Here is a 23814-nt window from a genome sequence, read left to right on the forward strand (position 1 = left end):
CAAATATCCTGCTTCAGTGACCAGAAAGGAGTTGCTCTTATTACAACTTTGAACTTGGGCTAACTCCAGCCAATATATCCATCCAATTCTGTATTCACCTCGAGTGGTAATCCATGGTGATCCACAAGACTATGAAAGTTCATTTTATAATGTCATTGTCATCAGTAGAAATAAATAGTACATGGAAACACAATGTCTCAGATATACAGAGGGAGTGGCTTAAATAATGCATAACGTGAGGGTAATTTTTCAGAATATCTACATATTAATCACTGATAGTGAGATGTAGATTGGCTACAAATACATAGAAAGTTGGCTCAGTTTCTATTTATGGAAAGTAAAACCTCTCTAAAAAGTTCCCATTAAAATCTCTCTAGGAGCAAGGTTAGAATTCAACATTAAAATAAAAAACTTTGCTTATTAAAAAGAAAATAAAAAATCTACTATGTTTCATATGCTAGGCTAGAAGTATATTAATAAAGATATATAGGATACAGTTCCTACCCTCAAGTGGCTCACTGTTTAGTATGAGACAAATATTTAAAACAAAACCGCATGTAACATGCAGCATGTAGCCTGTCATCTGCTACAAAAGAGGTATGGATGGGGCCCACTGGTAGCTTAGAGGAGGGAGAAATCAACACTCCTGGTGGGGAGAGGGTTGGCAAAGCAGGTGGCACTGGATCTGAGTGTAGAAGATAAACAGATATTCACTTGGTGAACAAATGCGGGACAGAAGAGAGTACAACAGGCAGAAATAAACATAACAACCCCTCTGTATGTATATGTGATAATTAAATATATGGCTATTATATGTTGATTATAAATTTCTTGTACATAAACATAGAATTCAATATGACCATTTTCTTATATTGCAAAGCTTATATCAAAGTTTTTGTTCTTTATAGGAATGCAAAAAAAAATACGTCATTTAAAAAATAAACATCTAATTTTTTTCCTTAGAAGCAATTATTTTTGAGGTACCTGTTGTGTTGTGTGATCCTATAGCATCCTGCAGAGTTAGAGTTACAGAGTTAGAGAATTTTACAGTCTCTGAAAATCCAGGCCACAAAGAGGCAACTAGAATTAGCCAAAATCTTCAACTATCTAACCAGATTAGAAATAACAGTTATTCCTCACTTTTATTTTTGAGGCATATATTAATAGACACAGGTACATGCCAGATACCATAGCAGGCATTAGGCATCCAGTGGACAATAAAACAAGCATGGCCCTGTCTTTAGGTATGATAGCCCACAGTTCGGTGGGAAAGAAAGAATTGGGTTTAAATATTTTATTTATCATGATTAAATATTTGCGATATTTAAATATCTTAAAATGAGGAAAAGACTGATGGTGTTTTGGGAAATGAAGTACAACCCACTTGAAACTGTTGCTAAAAAATGATGTATTGTACAATTCAATTAGTCTTCCTGGCTCTATTGAGCAGTGTTTATATGGAGTCAGGGCCCTGCTGAATTAGGTTAACAATGCTACCTTTTAGTAGGTGAACAGAGCGACAGAGGGCACTGGCCAGTCTCCCAGGCCTTAAAAGGCTTCTCTCTTCAGGTGGTACTTAAGCCCAAAAGGAAGAAAAAAATCTTTTACAGAGAAAGTAAAAGCAGTGAGACAAATGGAACAGCAGCCACTGACATCAGTATTCATAAACTGAAATTACAAAAAACAAAAACAGAGCTCTTTTCAACCATGTCGGAGGCGCTGCCTTCACCAGTTGTTACTAGCAGCAGGCATATGGTGCACATCGCTACCGCTGCTGCCTGAGTACGTGAACAAATCCCCACCACGTTCAGCCATTTTTGGCAGCAAGGCTGAGCACATGAGCTCATTTTTGAGAATCAGCCACTAACAATCGGTGAGGGAATTTTTGAGAGAACTCAAAATCTGGCATGGGATACTATTTTTGCAAAATAAAGCATTGTATCCCCACTGATTTCCTAAGTTCTAAATGACCCTCCATACTGGCATGAGGATTGCACTCTCAAACTCAACTCGAATTAAAAAAGAAAATGTTAAAAAAAAGTTACTTAGGAACAAAAGTCAAAGATATTCTTAGGTGATAAAGTTTATGTGAGAAAAAGTATTTTGTTAATATAAATATTACATGAATTATATGTGAACACTATGTTCCAACTAAGAGCTAAGAGCTACTGTCCTACTTCTTGCCAACCAAACTATGAAAAACCTAAAAAGCCTGCTGCCAATTCTGATGTAAAGAAAAATTCAGCTCATAGTCAGGTGCACATGAATGAGCTCAAAACTCTGTTTTTAAAAATGAATGGTTTGGACTGGCACTCTTTTCCATGATACCACTCCATTCACATTAGTATTAGTATTGACCTATTAGTATTTTACCAAATAATATTTAATATTTATTAATGATATTCATTCTATTCATATGAATGAATTTCTTTCCATAGCTTTTGTAGCTTATAAACAGAATAGTTTGAGCTATAAGAACTCAACACTGTAACGGTGATTATGCTGCAGTTTGTGAACTGATTATTTCTTCACAACCCTACAGACTACATGATTCAAGAGAAATGGGAGAGAGGAATCCAAGAGGAAACAGGCCTCCCCTACCTCACGTTCAGGAGGAGTTGGAGAAAATGGCAAAATCACATTATGATTAGCTACAAACTAATAATGACCAGATCTGCTATTTATACATATACATTTATAAGTAAACACATATGTCATTTGATTTGAACATTATTAAGTATCACCAGTGTAGATTCAAACATAATACAACTTTTGTTACGTTGGTGACAGCCACCTCTTAAAAACAAAGTTCTTGAATGTTGTTCAGGTTTGCGTAATCCTGAGGGAGAGTGTTCTGGTATGCTCCCCCACAAAAATAGCCCCTGGTGATAATGCAATGGGGCAAAGGGAATGTTTAACCATAGATAGTAATTTGGAGATGACATGGTATTATGGTGGTGGTAGTGAGGACTTTATTTTTATTAAAGGAGGAAAATGTATCAGAATAAAACATGAATAAGAAGGACTCATAGAATAACAGACTAGTAAAGATAATCTAATTCAATTTTTCTCAATTTGTGTTCCAAGGAACACTAGTCCCACAAAAAAGTCATTCTGAGGTCCAATAAGATGTATGACACACACCACTTTCTTTCCTTGGAGATTCAAAGCACAGCATGTTTGCATATTAAAACTGAGACATCTTGTACCGAAGAAAACCTGCTTAACCCAGCCACTTCTCAAAGTCATTTAACTATAGACAGGGCAGCTGTTCAGTGCTGCACAGGATGCATGGGCGGTGGGAGTGTGGGAGATAAGATCCAGCCTGGACCCCCACTCACCAGGCAGAAGAAAGGGTATTTTTCTCTACCTCGCTGCATCCTCTTGCTAAGCTATGCGTTTGCTGAGCTGTGTTCTGAAGACGCCCTTTTCCAATTCCCGTAAAGCTGGCCTAGCTGTGGCCCTCCTTTTTGCGTAACACCTACTAACACAAAAGAATCTGGTGATGCTCCATGGAATACACTTTGAGAAACACTGAACTAATCCATTGCCTGTATTTAACAGAAGAGAAAATTGAGTACAAAGTGCGTAAGTAACTTATTTGTGGTCATGTCATGGTAGAATTAGAGCCAGAACTCAGATCCCTGGATACCCTGCTCTGTGCTTTTTAGCATTGTTTACATTCACAATTCTTCTTATTATTTTTTATTTTATTTTATTTTTTGAGACGGTGTCTCACTCTGTCACCCAGGCTGGAGTGCAGTGGCCGGATCTCAGCTCACTGCAAGCTCCGCCTCCCGGGTTCACGCCATTCTCCTGCCTCAGCCTCCCGAGTAGCTGGGACTACAGGTGCCCGCCACCTTGTCCAGCTAATTTTTTGTATTTTTTAGTAGAGACGGGGTTTCACCGTGTTAGCCAGGATGGTCTCGATCTCCTGACCTCGTGATCCGCCCGTCTCGGCCTCCCAAAGTGCTGGGATTACAGGCTTGAGCCACCGCGCCCGGCCCACAATTCTTATTTTTTAATCATGTTACCATACTCTATCAGCTTATCACTCCATAAAAGAGTTTTCCTGCCCCTTCTCCATCTTACAGCAAGTAGGCAACAAATGAAGACTAACCTATAATGTGATTAAGCAGGACACCACTGACACATAGGATCCCATTTGATTTTAACTTTAAAATAAAACTGAAGTTCAGTACCATTTCATTTATACAAAAGTTACTTGTTTGTGCAATTTATTTTATTCTGTTTTAGAGACAAGGTTTTGCTCTGTTGCCCAGGCTGGCTGGAATGCAGTGGCATGGTCAAAGTTCACTGTAACTTCAAACTTCTGGGCTCAAGGGATCCTCCCATCTCAGCCTCTGGAGTAGTTAGGTAGGACTACAGGTGCATGCCACCATGCCTGGCTAATTTTTAAATTTTTTGTAGAGATAGCGTCTTGCTATGCTGCCCAAGCTGGTCTTGAACCCCTGGTCTCAAGCAAATTCTTCTGCTTCAGCCTCCAAAAGCACTAGGATTATAGGCATGAGCCACTGCGCCCAGTCTATTTGTGTATTTTTTTACTGTCTTTCTCCTTTCACTGGAATAAGAGCATCCATGAGGGCAGAAACTATGTCTCCAGTGCCTAGAACAGTGAGCACAATAAATATCCAATAAATACTTGTTGAACAAATGAATGAATAATTTACAATGCTCGGGCCATAACTTTGAAGCACACACTCTTGCTTTAGACATAATTCCTACAGCTTGGTTATTTGTTTCTAAGTTCAAACATACTTAGAGTCAATAGAGAAGAAAAGATAGCTAGAGGCAGCACGGAGACAACAGAAGTGACCGCTGACATCCTGGCACCAAGGGAAGAGAGGCAACTACAGGAAGCTACAAGCTGAAAACAACGAGCATACAACCCTGATTGAGGGCAACTTGGCACTATCCATCAAACTGACGAATGTACACACCTACATCTAGGAAGTTATCTACAGACAGTTTTGTTCATCAGTGAAAAAAAATTATATTCAATATTATGTAGAAAGTTATTCACTGAATTACTGTCTACAAGAGCAAAAGACGGGAAAAATCTAAATGTCCATCAAAAAAACAACTTGTTAGACAAATTAGTGTGTGTGTGTGTGTGTGTGTGTAAAATTCATGATGAAATAATTTAAAAAGTGCAAGGAAGAGTTTTATTATCTAAATGGAAAGCTCTCTAAGCACAGGGTGTATACTATATTGTCATTTTTGTATGAAAAAATACATGTATATAAAATATCTCTGGAAGGATACATGAGAAAGGAGTCTTTTGGTTGCCTCTGAGAAGAATGGGGTGAGTAAAAAGGAGATTATTTATGTATGTACGCATGCCCCCTTTTACTTTTTGAACCTTGAACTTACTGAAAGTATACTATATTCAAAAAAGAAGAATGAATAAGGCCAGGCACAGTGGCTCACGCCTGTAATCCTAGCACTTTGGGAGGCCAAGGCGGGCGGATCACGAGGTCAGGAGATCGAGGCCATCCTGGCTAACACGGTGAAACCCTGTCTCTACTAAAAATACAAAAAAAAAAAAAAAAAAAAAAAAAATTAGCCGGGCATAGGTGGTGCCATGCCTGTAGTCCCAGCTACCTGGGAGGCTGAGGCAGGAGAATGGCGTGAACCCAGGAGGCAGAGCTTGCAGTGAGCCGAGATCACATCACCGCACTCCAGCCTGGGAGACAGAACGAGACTCCATCCCCCACTCCCCAAAAAAAGAAGAATGAATAAAATATAGCAGTGCAAGGCATTTAGGGGAAAAACCGCCTCACTTACCACATTAAACCCTCAAGTTATCTATCACAGGACAGAACAATCATTTACATTAATAATTCTGGTCCAGGCACAGTGGCTCACATCTATAATCCCAATACTTTGGGAGGCCAAGGTAGGAGGATTGCTTTAGGTCAGGAGTTTGAGACCAGCCTGGGCAATACAGCGAGACCTTGTCTCTACCAAGAACTAATTCAGAAATTAGCCAGGTGTGGTGGCATGCGCCTGTAGTCCCAACTACTCAGGAGGCTGGGGTGGGAGGCATGCTTGAGCGCCAGAGTTCAAGGCTGCAGTGAGCTACAATCATGCCAACTGCACTCCAGCCTGGGTAACAGAGCAAGACCCTGTCTCTAAAAGAAAAAAAAATTATGATTCTAAGGCATTAAAAAAGTTAATTTTTAATATATATTTTCTTAAATAGAATATGACAGTTAAAATTTATAAAATTATAAAAGTAATATAATCCCATTACTGAAAATTTGGAGAATAAAGATCAACAGAGAAAAAATATATCTATAATGTTACCACAATAAAATAACCACTTATTGCTTTGGTAAAACATTTCCTTCCTGTATTTATTCCCATCTCTATCATAAAAATTCATAGCCAAAATCATAATAAAATCAATTCTAACGGTAATGCTTCTTAGTCCTGTTAAAATAGTCACTGTGGGCTAATGGAGGAGGACTTAGGAAACCTTCAGTTTAATTACAATTTGTTCTCAGAATCTCCAAATGACTCTGATCAAGTTTTTCCCATCAGTGAGCTTTTCCGCAGCTCTGCAAGGGCAGTAGAGCTTGCTTTGAATACTTCTCAAGATATAGAGATAGGAAATGGTTTATGTAACATGGAAAACCCCTAGCTAAATGGAATGTGAATATTCAAGCTAGGATACAAACAATTTTTTTTAAAAACAAAACTAAGGGAAACTATTTGGAAGAGTTGGGGTTGTTTGATTTCCTTCCCATCTCTTTGCGACGCTTGATATTTTTGATTAGGGGGACAGGGAAAGTTATCTTCAAAGAGATTTTATTAGAAAATGGCTATAGAAATTGAGGATAGGGTTTAGCTGCTTCCTAATCTTGAAGCTTAATTCAATCTTCAGTATAACACCAGAAGATAGATGAAATACTGCTTTAAAAATAATTAGGATTATTAATATTCCAGAGGGCAGGCCAGGAAATGCTTCAGATGACAGATTTCATTCTGTTCAGCAAAACCATTTTTTTACTCTTTTAAATGGATATTCAAGCCAGTCATATACTTGCTATTAAGGATAGCAGGCAGATCTAACAGAACGATGTCTGGTCTTGAAAACTGATAGGTCTGAATTGATCCTCACAATTAGGAGAATTAAGTTAAATCCTGATATCTGAGCAAAGACAGACAGACACTGGACTAAATGGAATACAGTTACTTAATGCCAATAAGAGATGATCCAGATAAAATCCACCAGTTCCCTTTTTGCTTTAAAATCTTCCTTGGTCCACTAAGAACTTGGGAAGGAGTGGTCTGACAAAGGAGATTTTCCTCATGTGCAACATGGATGAAGCGAGTGTACCTAATATCTTCAATTACCTACCTATCCTCTCAAAATCAAATCTAATTACTTGAATGACCACCACAACAAAACATCCTGCTTTACAGAGAGATTTTGAGTGTCAATGATGGCTAAATTGGTGATTTCTGTGACCTTCAGAGCTCATTGCAAACAGACTCGGATCTCCTCCTCCATTTCATGCCTTCATCAACCATGCTTCCATTTTCATTTTTCTTATTCAGTGCCACGTTTTCTGCTTTTGCTTTACTAATTGGTGTGTATTCTGGTGGCAGGTACTACACGCCTAAACTCTCAATGGATCACAGGGCTGGGACTGCCTCACTTACTTCCTCTCTAGACACCTCTCATAGTTGTCAAAGCCCCGCTCCAAGCAGATTAATCCAAAACTTCTAAGCCAAGCTCAACTAACATTCTTTCCCTCTAAATAACTTTTTATCTAATACACACATGGCAAATATATTTATAGTCTATATTGAAAGTGTCAAGTACAAGAAGCAGAGGATAGAATGATAATTTTGTCTGGCAGAGAAGAAAGAATCAGGAGAGGAAAAGAGGTTTTAAGCTGGGTTTTAGGATTTGCTGTTGTGGGTGAGGGCAAGAGGAAGACAAGAGGTATGAAACAGCATGGCATGACAGGGAAATAGACGGATGGCTGTAATATTAATGAAGAGACTGGTGCTGGGAAACGGTTATGGATGAAGGAGCTAGGAAGGCAGGCAGGGGCTAAGGATCACGGAGGCTAAGAGAATTGTATTTGTCCTGTATACAATTGTAGTAAAAGCTAACCATAACTGAGGGCTTATGATGCACCACACCCTGTGCCAGGTGCTTTCTGTGAAATCACTTATTTAAGCAAACAGCAACCTTATGAACTGGGTTCTATCATTATTTCCATTCTAAAGTTGAAGAAACTAAGACTGAGAGAGAGTAAGAAACTTACTTAAGGTAAGATTAGGACTTCTCTTTTGAAATATACTAACCAGAGAGCGACGCTTAAAGGCAGGAAGTGCAAATAGGAGACTCCTAACTTCCTTCATGTGAGTGAGACTGAGGGTTTGAGTTAGTGTGGTGGGACTGGAGTACAGTGGAGAGCATGGTCTCAAGAGCTAAAATTAAGGCTTGGTTTTGCTAACTGCTTAGGCAGTGTAGGTGTGGCAGAGGGAGGAGTCCAGGATGTCTCCCACATCTGGCAGTGGTGACTGTGGGCCATTCACCAAAACAGGTACTGTGCACTCGGGGGAACATCTGGTGAGTGTGATGTGATAAGGCCAATTTGGGAAATGTTGAGTTTGATGTTCCCAGGGGACAGGCTTCAGGCTTTCATTCATTTAATATACATTCCTGCTTACCTACTATATGCTGGAACTGTGCTAAAACACATTTCGTATGCCCAGAGAGCTCACCTTTATAGAGAAAATAGACAAGCAACTAGCTGTTATATAGATGTTATGATAATGAAAATAGTAACAGCTTCCATTCATTAAGTACTTATCACAGTCATTTGCTAAGTGCTTTTCTTATATTATCCCAATTCACACAACTCTTTTAGGTAAATATGTGAAATGATGATGGGAGCAAGTGCTTATTTGGTACACACTATGTGCTAAGCACTGTTCTAAACATGACACATGCATTAACCCATTTACCCAGCAGTAACTCTATAAGGCATTAATATCCTCATTTTACATATGAGGAAACTGACACCTAGAGAGTCTAAATAACTTGTCTAGGTTAAACAGCTAACTAACAGGTGACAATGCCAAGACTTGAGCCCTGGCAGTCTGGGCTGGTTTTACAGATTACAAAACTGAGGCTCTAGGAAATTCAAGCAATTTGCCCCAACAAATCAAGCACCTGATAACAGGTAGAGGTTTTAACTCCAAGTTCCTGCTATTAATCCCTTAATAAGTGCAATTCTCGGCCGGGTGCGGTGGCTCACGCCTGTAATCCCAGCACTTTGGGAGGCTGAGGTGGGCGGATCATGAGGTCAGGAGATCGAGACCAACCTAGCTAACACGGTGAAACCCTGTCTCTACTAAAAATACAAAAAAAATTAGCAGGGCGTGGTGGCAGGTGCCTGTAGTCCCAGCTACTCAGGAGGCTGAGGCAGGAGAAAGGCATGAATCCAGGAGGTGGAGCTTGCAGTGAGCCGAGATCGTGCCACTGCACTCCAGCCTGGGTGACAGAGTGAGACTCCATCTCAAAAAAAAAAAAAAAAAAAGAGTCCAATTCTCAAGGTCCACATGACACGATGGTGGCACGAAGAAGAGAGCCAGCAATGCAGTCAACGGGGAATGGTAGGGAGCAACAAAAAAACTGTCACCACGGAGGACATGCCTTCTTTAGCTCTCAAAGAATAAGCAGGGATTCCCTAGATGGATAAAAATATCTGGAGCACAGGTGGAAAGATGGTCACTAAACAAGAGAAGGGGTTCTTCTTTCTCTCAAGTTAGGAGGGAAAACAGGATAGGTACAAATATAGACAGATTTGTAGATATTCATATTCATATTTCATAACTTCATTTTTCTCCTTGAATAGGAGACAAGGTCATATGCTGAGAATAACTAGGAAGAGGCATCGTGAAAACAGTGAAGATTTAGATGATTATTGGGTAGAACTGGAAACAGAGTTGCCCAGGGATATATTAGAAAAGGACATAAGCCAATTGACCACTCACAATTTTCATGTTTGTTTTATAAGACTTCAAAGATTCCAGGTAGGTGACAGCTCTAGGACCCTTCCCCACCTACTTTCTCCCAGGTAACATAGCTCCAATGAAAGTAAGTCTCAGACATCTGTTAGCAAGGTGGCATCAAAACAGACATACACACACAGACCAATGCAACAGAACAAGAACCCAGAAATAAATCCACACCTTTACAACCAACTCATTTTCAATAAAGCTGCCAAGGACCTACACTGGGGAAAGGACAGTCTCTTCAGTAAATGGTGCTGGGAGAAGTGGATATCCATATGCAGAAGAATGAAACTAGACCCCTCAGGATATACAAAAATCAAATAAAAATGTATTAAAGACTGAAATGTAAGACTTGACAAATAAAATGACCAGAAGGAAGCACTGAAAAAATGCTTCAGAACATTGGCCTGGGCAAAGATTTTTTGGGTAAGACCTCAAAAGCACAGGCAACAAGAGCAAAAATAGATAAGTAGGATTACATCAAGCTAAAAAGCTTCCGCATAGCAAAAGAAACAACCAACAAAGTGAAGAGACAATGTACCAAATGGAAGAAAATATGTGCAAGCCATTAATCTGACAAGGGATTAATAAACAGAATATATAAGCAACTCAACCCAATAGCAACAAAAATAAATCTTATTTTAAAATGAGCAAAAGATCTGAATAGACAATTCTTAATAAACGCATACAAACAGCCAACAGGTATGTTAAAATCAACATCACTAATCATTAGGGAAATGCAAATCAAAACCACAATGAGATATCATCTTACTCCAGTTAAAATGGCTATTACTCAAAAGACAGAAAATAACAGATGCTGGTGAGGATGTGGAGAAAAGGGAATAATGCTCAGACACTGTTAGTGGGAATGTAAATTAGTACAGCCACTGTGGAAAACAGTCTGGGAGTTCTTCAGTAAACTAAAAATAGAACTAACATATGACCCAGCAAACTCACTGCTAGATATATATCCAAAAGAAGGTAGATATGGAATCAACTTAAGTGCCCATAAATGGACAAATGGATAATGTGGTATATATGCACAATGGGATATTATTCAGCCATAAAAAAGAATAAAATTCTTGTCCAGGTGTGGTGGCCCATGCCTTTGGGAGGCCGAGGTGGGAAGACTGCTTGAGATCAGGAGTTCGAGGCCAGCCTGGGCAACATGGCGAAACCCCGACTCTACAAAAAATATAAAAATTAGTTGGATGTAGTAGTGTGCACCTATGGTCCCAGCTAGTTGGCAGGCTGAGGTGGGAGGACTGCTTGAGCCTAGGAGGTCAAGGTTGCAGTGAGCCATGACCGTGCCACTGCACTCCACACCTTGAGTGACAGTGTGAGACCCTGTTTCAAAAAAAAAAAAAAAAGAATATAATTCTCTCATTTGCAGGAACATGGATAGAACTGGAAATTAAAGTGAAATAAGTCGGCTCAGCCCGGTGGCTCACTCCTGTAATCCCAGCACTTTGGGAGGCCAAGGAGGGTAGATCACAAGGTCAAGAGATTGAGATCATCCTGGCCAACATGGTGAAACCCCGTCTCTACTAAAAAATACAAAAATTATCTGGGCGTGGTGGTGCATGCCTGTAGTGCCAGTTACTCAGGAGGCTGAGGAATGAGAACCACTTGAACCTGGAAGGCGGAGGTTGCAGTGAGCCGAGATCGCGCCACTGCACTCCAGCCTGGAGACAGAGCAAGACTCCATCTCAAAAAAAAAAAAAAAAAAAAAAAAAAAAAAAAAAAAAAAAAAAGAAAGAAAAAGAAAGAAAAAAATAAGGCAGGCACAGACAAGACAAATATCACACATTTTCACTCACATGTAGGAGCAAAAAAATTGATCTCATGGAGGTAGTGAGTAGAATGGTGGTTACCAAAGGCTAAGAAAAGTAGGGGGAAGAGGGAAATGAAGAAAGGCTGGTTAATGGGTATAAAAATATAGTTGGAGGCCGAGTGCGGTGGCTCAAGTCTGTAATCCCAGCACTTTGGGAGGCCGAGGCGGGCGGATCACGAGGTCAGGAGATCGAGACCATCCTGGCTAACACGGTGAAACCCCGTCTCTACTAAAAATACAAAAAAACTCTCCGGGCGAGGTGGTGCACGGCCTGTAGTCCCAGCTACTCGGAGGCTGAGGCAGGAGAATGGCGTGAACCCGGGAGGCGGAGCTTGCAGTGAGCCGAGATCGCGCCATTGCACTCCAGCCTGGGTGACAAAGCGAGACTCCGTCTCAAAAAAATAAATAAATAAATAAAAAATAAAAACATAGTTGGAAAGAGAAGTTCTAGTGTTTGATAGCATAGTAGGGCAACTACAGTTCATAACAATTTATTGTATATTTCAAAAATAGCTAGAAGAAAACATTTTGAATGTTCCCAACCCAAAGAAATGATAAATCTTTGAGGTGATGGATAATCTGATTTAATTATTACACACAGTATGTGTGTATCAAAATACTACGTATACCCCATAAACATATACAACTATTATGGATCAATTTTAAAAGCAGTCATACAGCCTGTTTCCACATGAAGCACCTTGCACAGAAGGTACATTCAAGGCAGATGTCACAACATTCTGGCAGAAGGATCAGAAAAGCTTCTGGTCATATCAGAATTGATATGAATTGAAGTATGTTATCTAATATGTGTGTAAGATGCAGGATCATAACAGAATCCTAAGCCTAGAGTGCTACTCCAGTAGAGAACTAGATTCCTGGGCTTGCCAAATTCTACTACCTTTTTTGTGCAAGGGTGGAAATGCTATACCATATAGCTAACCAATTTATATATCTTGAAGACTACTAGGTTGAAAAGAAAGTTGAGATGTCCAATAGGCAATTAAAGCCACAGATTTCAATATTAGTAGCAAAACTGGAGCTGCAGATAAAAGTAGGAATTATCAGCGTAAGAGTCCTGGTAGTTAAAACCATGTAAGTGAGAGAGAGGTCCAATAGAAAGAGTATAAAGTGGGTAACAAAATAATGAATCTTAAGGAAGCCCACTATTAAAGGTATAGGCAGAGGATGAGAAATTAGAGAAGGTGATTGAAAAAGAAGAGTTAGAAGGAGGAGAACTAGGGGTATGTCATCAAAACCAAGGAAAGATAATTCAAAAGGAGCATAGTCCATCTGGTCAAATAGTGTATCCTAGAGAAGTCCAGTAGAATAAGAAACTGCCAAGGGTCAACAAGATTTGGCAAAATTGTGATGGAGACGAGACGAGATTTGGCAAAACTGTGATGGAGAAGAGAGGAGAAGACCATGAACACAGGCAGAAGGGATAAACTTTCATAAGACAAGTAATGTTTCTTTGGTGGTTGGAAAGAGGACAATGAGGATAGATGCAGATGTAGGCACATTAATAGGTCAGTTGACAGGATTATTGCATAATCACCCCTATTTTCTCTATGAAGTAGAAGATAACGGCACTTCACAGGGTAACTTGGACTGGGTATTTCCTCTCTTTAAGATCACAGATGCTGAAATAAAAGAATCTGATGAAAGCTACTGATATAAATGGAATACAACTTCAACAAGCTGCCAACATCACATCTAAGTACCTACTGGCCCCCAAGGCCGGAGACGGCTTTTTGCTCTTATTCCATGCTCCAAGCAATAGCCAAACCCTCCTATTGTTCACACAATTCCATCATTCTCACTGATTCAACCAAATCATTCTAGCAATTCTCTCTCTTCTGGATAGTTTACATCAGCATAGAAAACATACGGTTATTTTTTTCCATTAAAACAACACAAAAAATCAAACCTAACTTGACCCCACTTCCCTTCAAGTTACTCCTGACTTCTCTTCTTCCCTTTATAGCAAAACTTCTCAAAAGAGTTGTCTATTCTTGTTTCTTGTTTCTCTCTATTCTACGTTGAACCCATTTCAATCAGACCTTTGCTCCCACCACTCCATTCAAACTGCTTTCATTAAGGTCACTAATTACCTCCACATTACTAAAGCCAATCGTCAGTTCTCAGGGCTCATCTTATTTGACCTATCAGCATCTGTCACAATTCATCTGGAAACACTTTCTTCACGTGGCTTGTCAGACACCCTGGGATCCTTCTACCTCACTGCTCACTCCTTCTTGGCCTCCTTTGCTGGTCCCTCCTCTTGCCTCTAGGCTCCTAAGTTTGAGTGTCCCCATGCTTACTATTCCTTTTCTCCTCTACTGACTTGCATTTTTATAGCCACTAAGACTACTATTTATACTTCCTGAATAGCCTGCTTGGCTGTTAGCAGTTACTTTGCAAAGCTATTAGCATATACCTGAGATTCTCACTTGCTCTCCTTTTTAAAAAACAACAGTGCTGATGAAGGCCTGAGGATGGCTTGGTGTACTGTTCCTTGCTGTTCGCCCCTACTCAGAAGTCTTCATAGCTTCTCTCAAGGTTCTGATTCTAGTTCCAAAGGCCTGGATTTGCTAGAAGACTGACCTTCACGTGAGTAGGAGCGCTACTCTACTATAGGAAATATCTCGGGCCACACAGTGGCTCACGCCTATAATCTCAGCATATTGGGAGGCCAGGGCAAGCAGATCACTTGAGGTCAAGAGTTTGAGACCAGCCTGGGCAACATGGTGAAACCCCGTCTCTACTAAAAAAACAAAAATGAGCTGGGCGTGGTGGCATGCGTGTGTAATTCCAGCTACTTGGGAGGTTGAGGCACAAGAATCACTTGAACCCAGGAAGTGGAGGTTGCAATGAGCCAAGATCATGCCACTGCACTCCAGCCTGGGTGATGGAGTGAGACAATGTCTCAAAAAAAAAAAAAAAAAAAAAAAAAACCCAAAAACCCCGACACAAACAAATGAACAAAAACAAAACAAAACAAAACAACAAAACAAACAAAAGAAATATCTTGGATTATATAAGTCCTTGCCTAGAAAGACCACTAGCATGCTCATGTGTGTATTATTTTCCCATTTCTATCTTCCCATAGTGTTGTGATGTTGGAGATCAAATAAAAAATAATAAAAGAGGCTCCTCTCTCAGAATTCTCTTAGCACCAGAAGTAAAAACTGCTCTATATGTCTTTTTAAATGAGGAAACTAATAAGAGTCATAGTTAAGAAGCCTTTCAACTGTGAGATATATAAGAAGCATTAGGTAAGGTCTTGCACCTTTTATGAGACTACCTAATCATATCTGCTTCAAATTGTTTGATCACCATCTTTATAATCCACCTGAGAACATACGAACGCCTGAATTATTATTATTAAGTGAACTGAGTTTTTGTACCTACCTTATATTTTGAAGTATCCCAGTTGTGGACTATGCGTGCTGGGATGAGAAAGCTGTCATCCACGTGGCAGCTGCTGCAGTAATACCACCCACTGTAGTTGCACACCTTGGCCTTCCCATTGGAAAGACCTATGGATCGCTGGCAGCCTGTTCAAGGAAAAAGAAAGAATCTATGATTGCTGCTGTACTTTTAACACGACAGAACAAGGTTATAGAGCTCTAACATCATAGAACAAGGTTATATTTCATTTACCTCACAGTAAATGAAAGTCTGCAACAAAAAAAGAAGTTACAGAGAATAGAGTTGTACAGTTGTGTCCTTTTCTTCCTAGTCTGACAGCCTGTCCCTTCACCTCCTAGGGTATTGCTGTAAGGGTCATAAACTGGTCCCGTCTCTGGTTTCTTCTGATTCCATCTCTTCTGCATACAGCTGCCAGAGATCAGTATTTCTACAACGCCACCTTTACCACCTCACTGCCCTGCTCAGAACTCCATTTCCACCAAGCACTTTGCTGAGGGCATCTCATACAGAATCCTTTAACCAGCACAACTTCTCTATGAGGAAGATATTATTGACTCTATTTTATAGATGAATAATCTAAGATTTTTATGAGGTTAAGTATCTTGTCTGAGTTCAGCTAGCCAAAAAAAGCCAGAGTTTGGATTTGGCTCTAAATTTGATGCTAAAATAATCCCCAAAACTGATATGTAGCCTTCCTTTGCTTACTAAATCATCGTAAGGAATTTGGCCTCTGATTGGCTCCACCTCACCTTTCTAATTTTCCCTCCCACTACTGTCCAATGGGAATGTAATCACTTTATTCCAGTCAGAGAACTCTCCTCATTGTTCCCCAAATAAACACAGCGTGCTTACTCCACCCATCGTATATTAACACGTATTACCTCTCCTTACACAGCACCCTCTTCTCTGCTCTTTACTTCAACAAATCTTGCCCAAGACTACTGGTTGCCTACAATGTCCTTTTCAGATCCAAGAAAGTCCACGACTGTGAGCGCTGTCTTGGTACTCTCAGGAAACCTGGGAATAATCACAGCCCTTCCAAAGGAAAGCCATTCGTTTTCTTTAGATAGGAAGAATTACCTTCTACTGAGTATGTAAATTCCATCACAATCATCCCCAAGGACAAAATCCCGGCAGATCCAGAACAGGTAATCAAGAATACACAAAAAGCATCATTAATCTGACATTTCCGGTCTACAGTTTTCATTTTAGAAATCCTTCCATGTGGCCCATTTTATGGTTGGGTGCCAAGAACTACATGAATCAAAGAGATCTGACACTAAGCCTATTTCATGAAGTGGGGCAGAAATGAATTACTCTTTCAATACTACTACAATTACTGCTACGACTACGACGACGATGACGATGACTACTACTACTGCTGCTAATATAACGATCAGTGTTGTAACCCTTTTCCATTTTAAGGAGGTCAAACACATTTATTTAACAAACTACTGACCTAAGAAGATTCTGATTCACATGAGCTCCATGAATGAAAGTATCACAAGACTCAACAGAGCTTTCATTTTCATCACAAATACAATGGCATCAGTAATTAATCAGTTTCCCAGTGCATCCTCTAGAAAGAGAATTAGATCTCATTGTTTTTAAATATATGAGAAATGGGAAGAAGATAAGTAAATATACCAGTATTAGGATTCCAGAGCTTGATCCAGTTCCTTTCTAGAATGGCTATTTCTTTACTATTGAGCAGCAAAAAAATCATAACAAGCTCCTGTTCTTCAGACTGGCTGAGGAATGAGAAATGTGTGAAAGATGAGTTAGAACCGACACATATGTAGCTCCTGACTGATGAAGGAGACCTTGCCACAGTCACAGGGCTGTGAATGTTGGAATGCTGTTCACTGCACTCACTGACTGCATTACTCATTTGGCATTTAGCACGTGCCTCTTTAAATTATCATGCCTTTTTATGGGCTTGTCCAACCAGCACCACACTAGAAACTCCTCAGATTTTCTGTTTTTTTTTTTTTTTTTTGAGACAGAGTCTCACTCTGTTGTCCAAGCTGGAGCACAGTAGCACGATCTTGGCTGCAACCTCCACCTCCTGGGTTCAAGTAATTCTCCTGCCTCAGCCTCCCTAGTAGCAGGGACTACAGGCACACACCACCATGCCCAACTAATTTTTGTATTTTCAGTAGAGATGGGGTTTCACCATGTTGGCCAGACTGGTCTTGAACTCCTGACCTCGTGATCCATCTGCCTTGGCCTCCCAAAGTGCTAGGATTACAGGCATGAGCCACTGTGCCTGGCCCAGATCTATGTTTTTATCCTCAGCACTTAACACAGAGCTTTACACATAGCAGACAATCAGTAAATATTTATGTTAAAGGGATGATAAACTGAGTACTATCTGGCACATGTACACTCACATAAACTATATATACAGAAATTTTAATTTTCCATAGTGATTCCAAAACTGATCCTCTTAACCTGATCACCTGCTTCTGAAAACAGCCTTTCATTAACAGTCCTGTTAAAATATGTTGCCCATTCTAAGGACTATATATTACCTGTGTTCACATAGGAACTGTGGAACTGGCCAGGCATGGTAGCTCACACTTGTAATCCTACCACTTTGGGAGACCGAGGCTGGTGGATTGCTTGAGCCCAGGAGTTTGAGGCCAGCCTGGGCAACGTGGTAAAACCCCATGTCTACAAAAAAATTAGTTAGGTATGGTGGCATGGGCTTGTAATCCCAGCTATTGGGAGGCTGGGGTGGGAGGAGCACTTGAACCCAGGAGGTCAAGGCTGCTGTGAGCTGTGATCATGTCACTGTACTCCAGCCTGAGTGACAGAGGAAGGCCCTGTCTCAAAAGAAAAAAAAAAAATTAAAAAAAGAACGAACGAACTGTGGAATAGAGTTCTGTGCAACTTAACATATCCTAGACAGTGGGATACTGTGTTTCCAAAAATCAGTAGACAAATTGACTGAACACTAAAATGACACTGAGTAGAATTCAATCTTTCCTAATGACTTAAAAGGTGATCATGATCTTGCAGAAATTCAGGATCATCATTATAGTTTAAATTCTCACCAAAGAACACTAAAAAAAAAAAAAAAAAAAAAAAAATTTTGGATATAACAGACATCAGTAAGCATTTGCTGGATATTTATATATTCCCTAGTAGGCACTACTGGGTTTATCTGTCTATAATTTTAATGAGCTTATTCTAATTTTCTGGATGCAACACACATAGGCAATATTAACATACACAAACATGCATTTTAAGAAAGCCTATAGCCTAAGAATGTTCACATCAACCAAGCACACAGATCCAGAGCTCACCATGCTGGGGGATCAACTCAGTTAACTGAGTTAAACATCCTCGCAACTGTGCACAGGTCTCCAGGCTCATAAAAGACAGAGGGATGAGAGAACATGGATAGAGTCCATTCAGGTTTTAGTTTAGACAAAAGCAGCAGCACATAAACACCTACCTTTAGTCCTTGGGTGTCTTTACTTTCATACCTTATTTAGAACCAGGCTATCCTACTCCTGGTGCTGAAATCACCCTAATGACCCAGAAGTAGGTTTGAACCTGTCTGCATGCTCAAAACTACTTTAGGCACATGGTATACAGACCATCACTAGTCTAAAGGCAGGAAGCCTGAGTCTGTTCTTGCCTAAGCACCACTGTGACCCTGCCCATGAAATTCTCTCGGCCTTGCTTCCTCACCACAAAATAAATGTGTTAGCTTTAATTGGCAAATTGCCAAATTTGAGTGAGCAATGGAATTTTCTGGAGATGTTTGTGAGAAATGTGGACCCTTCTTCCCACTGAGATGATTTTGACTCTGTAGATCTTGGGTAGCGACCAAAAATCTGCATTTCTAATGAGCATCCTCTCCCCTCCCATCCTATCCCCAACTCACACCCGGGACTTTGATGGGTAAAAGCTGAGGATTGCTCCCTCATTTCTAGGTGACCTCCAAGGTCCCTCAAGCTCTAAAATTCTGCTTCTATTCAACAAAAGTGCAGAGGGTGTGCAGACTGCTCAGTGAAAAGCTCAGAATTTGTCACACAGTTTACACTCTAGGCTTCAAAAAAATCAATACTTTAGGTGCTTAGTCAATTTCTAAAAAACTGGCTATGTAGAAACAACCTGACTTCATTTTACCAGTGTTTTTCCAGAGCATTCTTGTCTCCACTGGGAGTATCCTATTCACTTTAAAAAGAATGAAAACTTTTAACCCCCAAATCCAAAGTATTTGTATTTGAAAGAACACAGAATGGTTGGAAAAGAAGATTAGAGGCTAGTTAGTGGCCTGATGTAGATTCATTTTCTAAAAAACAACACATGCCATTTATTTGAAGAAGGAAACACGAGTTTTTTCAATTAACTGCAAGATTTCCTTTACCATCACAGTAGCAAATCATGGACTAAAAATGTCTAAAACAATTCCCCATAAAAATACACAATCTGGGATTTTACTTTATCATTGTGGGGTTTTTAACAGAGGAAAATTTTTTCTTAATAATCACTGTTACAAAAAACCATTTTTTTAGAGGGTGCCAAAGCTGGACTCTGAAAAGCGACATTATGGGGAGAAAAATAGAGCTGTAAAGTAGAGACAAAAAGTAATTAATTGAAATAACTAATTAGGGCTTATTTACATATTATATTTTTACATACTTTCAAACAGACTTTTCAGCAATGTTTCTAAATTAAAGGGCATTTGTAGTAAAGAACACTCCACATGTTGGATCAAAGCAAATACATTCTTCCCAGACTCTTTTTGAAACTTTTCAGAGTGTATTCATTCATAGGAACAAAAAACTATCTCACCAGAGAACCCACTGGCCTTTTTTTTATTATTGCTTCCCACTCCACTTCAAATCTTTAATGAACACATGCGCTGAAGAGCTTAGCCTCCCCTCTGATATACACTCTTGGAAACAAATGTCACCATTTAACCAAAATCCTATTTGCTGTATGTACAGTCCATTTCCCAAATGGCCTTTCACTAAACACACCAAAAAGAATCTGTTGCTGAGGATTGTGGAAAACTTTGGCATACTTCTCCACAAAAGCACAATCTTTCTTCTAACAAGTGTACCTAGTTAGCTCAACTGGCTGCAGTTGTTGTTACTGAAGCTGCGATCCTGAGGAAGAGCCAGCCACCTTCTCTCTACTTTATGACTATTACCTTCAGTTCTCCTTTCCCTGACCAGCAGTCGGAAAACTCATGGGCATAAGAGGGAAGAACAAGAAAGCCATGGCTGGATCCAAGTGAATCTCTCTCACTAAGGAAGGACCTCATACAGTGCTAAGTGTGGTCAGTTATGCCACTCACTTTCCATCTCTTAAAGTAAGCTTTTACCTAATTCAGTAAGGTAAATCCAGTCTTTTGCATTTAGAAGGCAGAAATGCTCTAGGAAAAGAACAAGGGCAAATAGAAAAGAAGAGAAGGTGCCTTTGTAAAAGGAAGGAAAAGAGATAAAGAGGGCGAGAGGACACATTGTCGTTTTCTCTGTAAAAATAGAAAAAAAAAAAAAAAACCTGGCGAGTTTCACATCTTCTTTTACTTTGTGCACCAAGTAGGGAGAGATGTCCACAGGAGTGAGCAACAGGACTTTCCTGTCCCTCCTCCCATCCCTCCATTTTCCTGGCTGGGGACAGTGAGCTGCAGTGAGCACTGTGTAAAATATTGCTTAAAGGCCTATACTTTAATCATATGCTCTTTAGACCAGATTTCCCAAAATGAAGAAAAATAGACATGCAGGTTCAAGGAGTTGCTATTTTGCAAGAATTAGGGGTTAAAGTCATAAAGAACTTAGCTTTCCTAGCTTATAGTCTCTAACAATTGCCTCACTAAGTAGTCAAATTTTGAAACTATAGTTTAAAAAATAAGGTATTACATTTTGTATACAATTCAAAGTCCTCCCTGGGATTAGCACAAAGTTGGGCATAAAGAAAGGATTATTTGACACAGGGCACAAGCAATTTTTGCAATGTAGCTTTGAGGTCCATTAAAAGAAGTAGAGGCAAAGCAAACCTGAGCCCCAGACTTGTATCCTCCACTGTCAGAGGGAACAGAGATAAAGTTTGAGACTGACCACACACACATATGTACTCTGAAGTTAACATGGGGAAACTGAGGCTTCAGAATTCTATGTAACTGTAGAGTGGAAAGGGCATAAAGAGTGGGGGCCATTGAGAAACATCTACTCAAAAACCAGTGATCCAAAACTTTTTGCATCCCAAGCATCCAAGTTATTTTGTCTTTGGGACAAGGTGGTGATCCATAAAGTAGGAGCTATCTATTTAGTCATAAATCAATTAAGACATTAAACATTTGGATGGAGAATCAGGCACATGCCATTAAGTATGCATTCTGTCAGTTACAAAGCAAATAGTATCTACAGCATCTCAAATAAAACTAAAGGAACAATAGGGGAAATCCGGAAAAAATCAATTGTGTGCCTCGTGTAATTGCTAATGTGGATAGCATGACATACAGCTGACAGTCTTTGGGTTGAGTTCATGGACTTTAGACTGCAACACTTCAAAATTATTTTCTCCATAAGGCTTTAAGTCCCTTTATAGTGAATTCTCTTCCCCGGGGATGAAAACTTCACAGTTGGGAGGAAATACACATGCTCAAATACAATCCTGAAATGTACTGATGGTTGTTTCCAAAGCTACACAAAAGTTCATTTCTGTTCATCAGAATTTTTTTTTCTGATGGGCTTCATTTTATGTTCATCTACAAATTTTTTTTTTTTTTTTTGAGACCAAGTCTTGCTCTGTCACCTAGGCTGGAGGGCAGTGGCGTGATCTCAGCTCACTGCAACCTCCGCCTCCCAGGTTCAAGCGATTCTCCTGCCTCAGTCTCCGGAGTAGTTGGGATTACAGGCATGCGCCACCAGGCCTGGCTAATTTTTTGTATTTTTTTTTAGTAGAGACAGGGTTTCACTATGTTGGCCAGGCTGGTCTCGAACTCCTGACCTCAGGTGATCCGCCCGCCTCAGCTTCCCAAAGTGCTGGGATTACAGGCATGAGCCACCGCATCCAGCTTCATCTACAAATTTTATAGCAGTGAGAGATTATATATGAGAAATTGTCATTCCTTGTTGGCTGAAACTGACTCATAAAGTTCCACTGCACAAGTCGGGTGTGGTGGCTCATGCCTATAATCCTTTGGGAGGCCGAGGTGGACGGATCTCTTGAGGTTAGGAGTTTGAGACCAGCCTGGCCAACGTGGTGAAATCCCTACTAAAAACAGCATGGTGAAACCCCTACTAAAAACACAAAAATTAGCTGGGCATGATGGTATACGCCTGTAATCCCTGCCTCTCCGGGGGCAGGAGAATTGCTTGAACCTGGGAGGCAGGGGCTGCAGTGAGCTGAGATTGTGCTTCTGTACTCCAGCCTTGGCTACAAAGCAAGACTCTGTCTGGGGGGGGGAAAAAAAAAAAAAAAAAAAAAAAAAAGTTCCACTGCACAGAGAGCTGACACATGTTAAAAAGCATGTTCCTACCATGGGTGACACACATTTAGGTTAACTTCAGCTGGTACTTGTAGAATGGACTGCTGCTATAGCTAGGACAGCTCTGTCCTTAAGAATCTCAGAAAAGTAAGTAACTCCTCCTGGACACAATGAATGTACCTAACCAAAGAATTTCCAGCCGGGCACTGGTGGCTTACACCTGTAATCCCAGTACTTTGGGAGACCAAGCTGGGAGAACTGCTTGTGGCCAGGACTTCGAGGTTATAGAGAGCTATGATCGTACCACTGCACTCCAGCTTGGGCGACAGAGTGAGGCCCTATCTCTACAAAAAAGTTTCTAAAAATTAGCCAGGTGTGGTGGTCTGCACCTGCAATCCCAGCTGCTTTGGAAGCTGAGGCAGGAGAATACCTTGAGCCCAGGAGTTTGAGGGTTCAATGAGCTATTGTTGCACCACCGCACACCAACCTAAGTGACACAGTGAGACCCTGTCTCTAAAAACCCTGTCAACACAACGATATGGCAAATATTATGTTTGTAAAGTATTAGCACTGTGCTGAGACACAGTGAATGTTCAATACACATTATACCTAGAGAGACAGACAAGAACAGACAGATATATGAAACAGAGATTAAAACCAACAGACATAAACCATCCAAGACAGAGGCCATCGATGAAGTATAATCATGTATTACTAGAGTATACTTGCAGAACTAAAGCAACCAAAAAAATAAAATCAATTCAGATTAGAAACTCCAATCTGAATACTAATTGGTTTAAAGTGTAAAGTAATTACATAAGCTGTTAAGAGTTATTTGGGTTTTCCCCCTCTGAATATTTAAATAGCTAAGTCAGCTTTGACACATAGGACCTATGTTGTGTTAACAGTGCTAGAGGTACTATATGTAAGTAAGAAATGAAGTGAAAATCACATGTCAAGTAATTACTGCTGACTGAAAATATAAACTTGCTAAACTCTACAATGTTTATTTAATCTCATGGAA

The 23814-nt window shown here is 40.0% G+C and overlaps 1 protein-coding gene across 5 annotated transcripts in view; it reads right to left on the reverse strand.

Annotated features, from left to right (window-relative positions):
* Positions 1–23814, reverse strand: part of PLEKHM3 (pleckstrin homology domain containing M3) — a 203323-nt gene that overhangs the window by 106205 nt on the left and 73304 nt on the right. For all 5 annotated transcript variants that reach the window (XM_007966037.3, XM_038001652.2, XM_038001653.2 and 2 more), the window contains one exon: positions 15314–15459. In XM_007966037.3, coding sequence (XP_007964228.1) covers positions 15314–15459 — 146 coding nt within the window. The remainder of the gene's footprint in view (positions 1–15313; positions 15460–23814) is intronic.

This window comes from Chlorocebus sabaeus, chromosome 10, assembly GCF_047675955.1.
Source record: "Chlorocebus sabaeus isolate Y175 chromosome 10, mChlSab1.0.hap1, whole genome shotgun sequence".
Taxonomy (NCBI): Eukaryota; Metazoa; Chordata; class Mammalia; order Primates; family Cercopithecidae; genus Chlorocebus; species Chlorocebus sabaeus.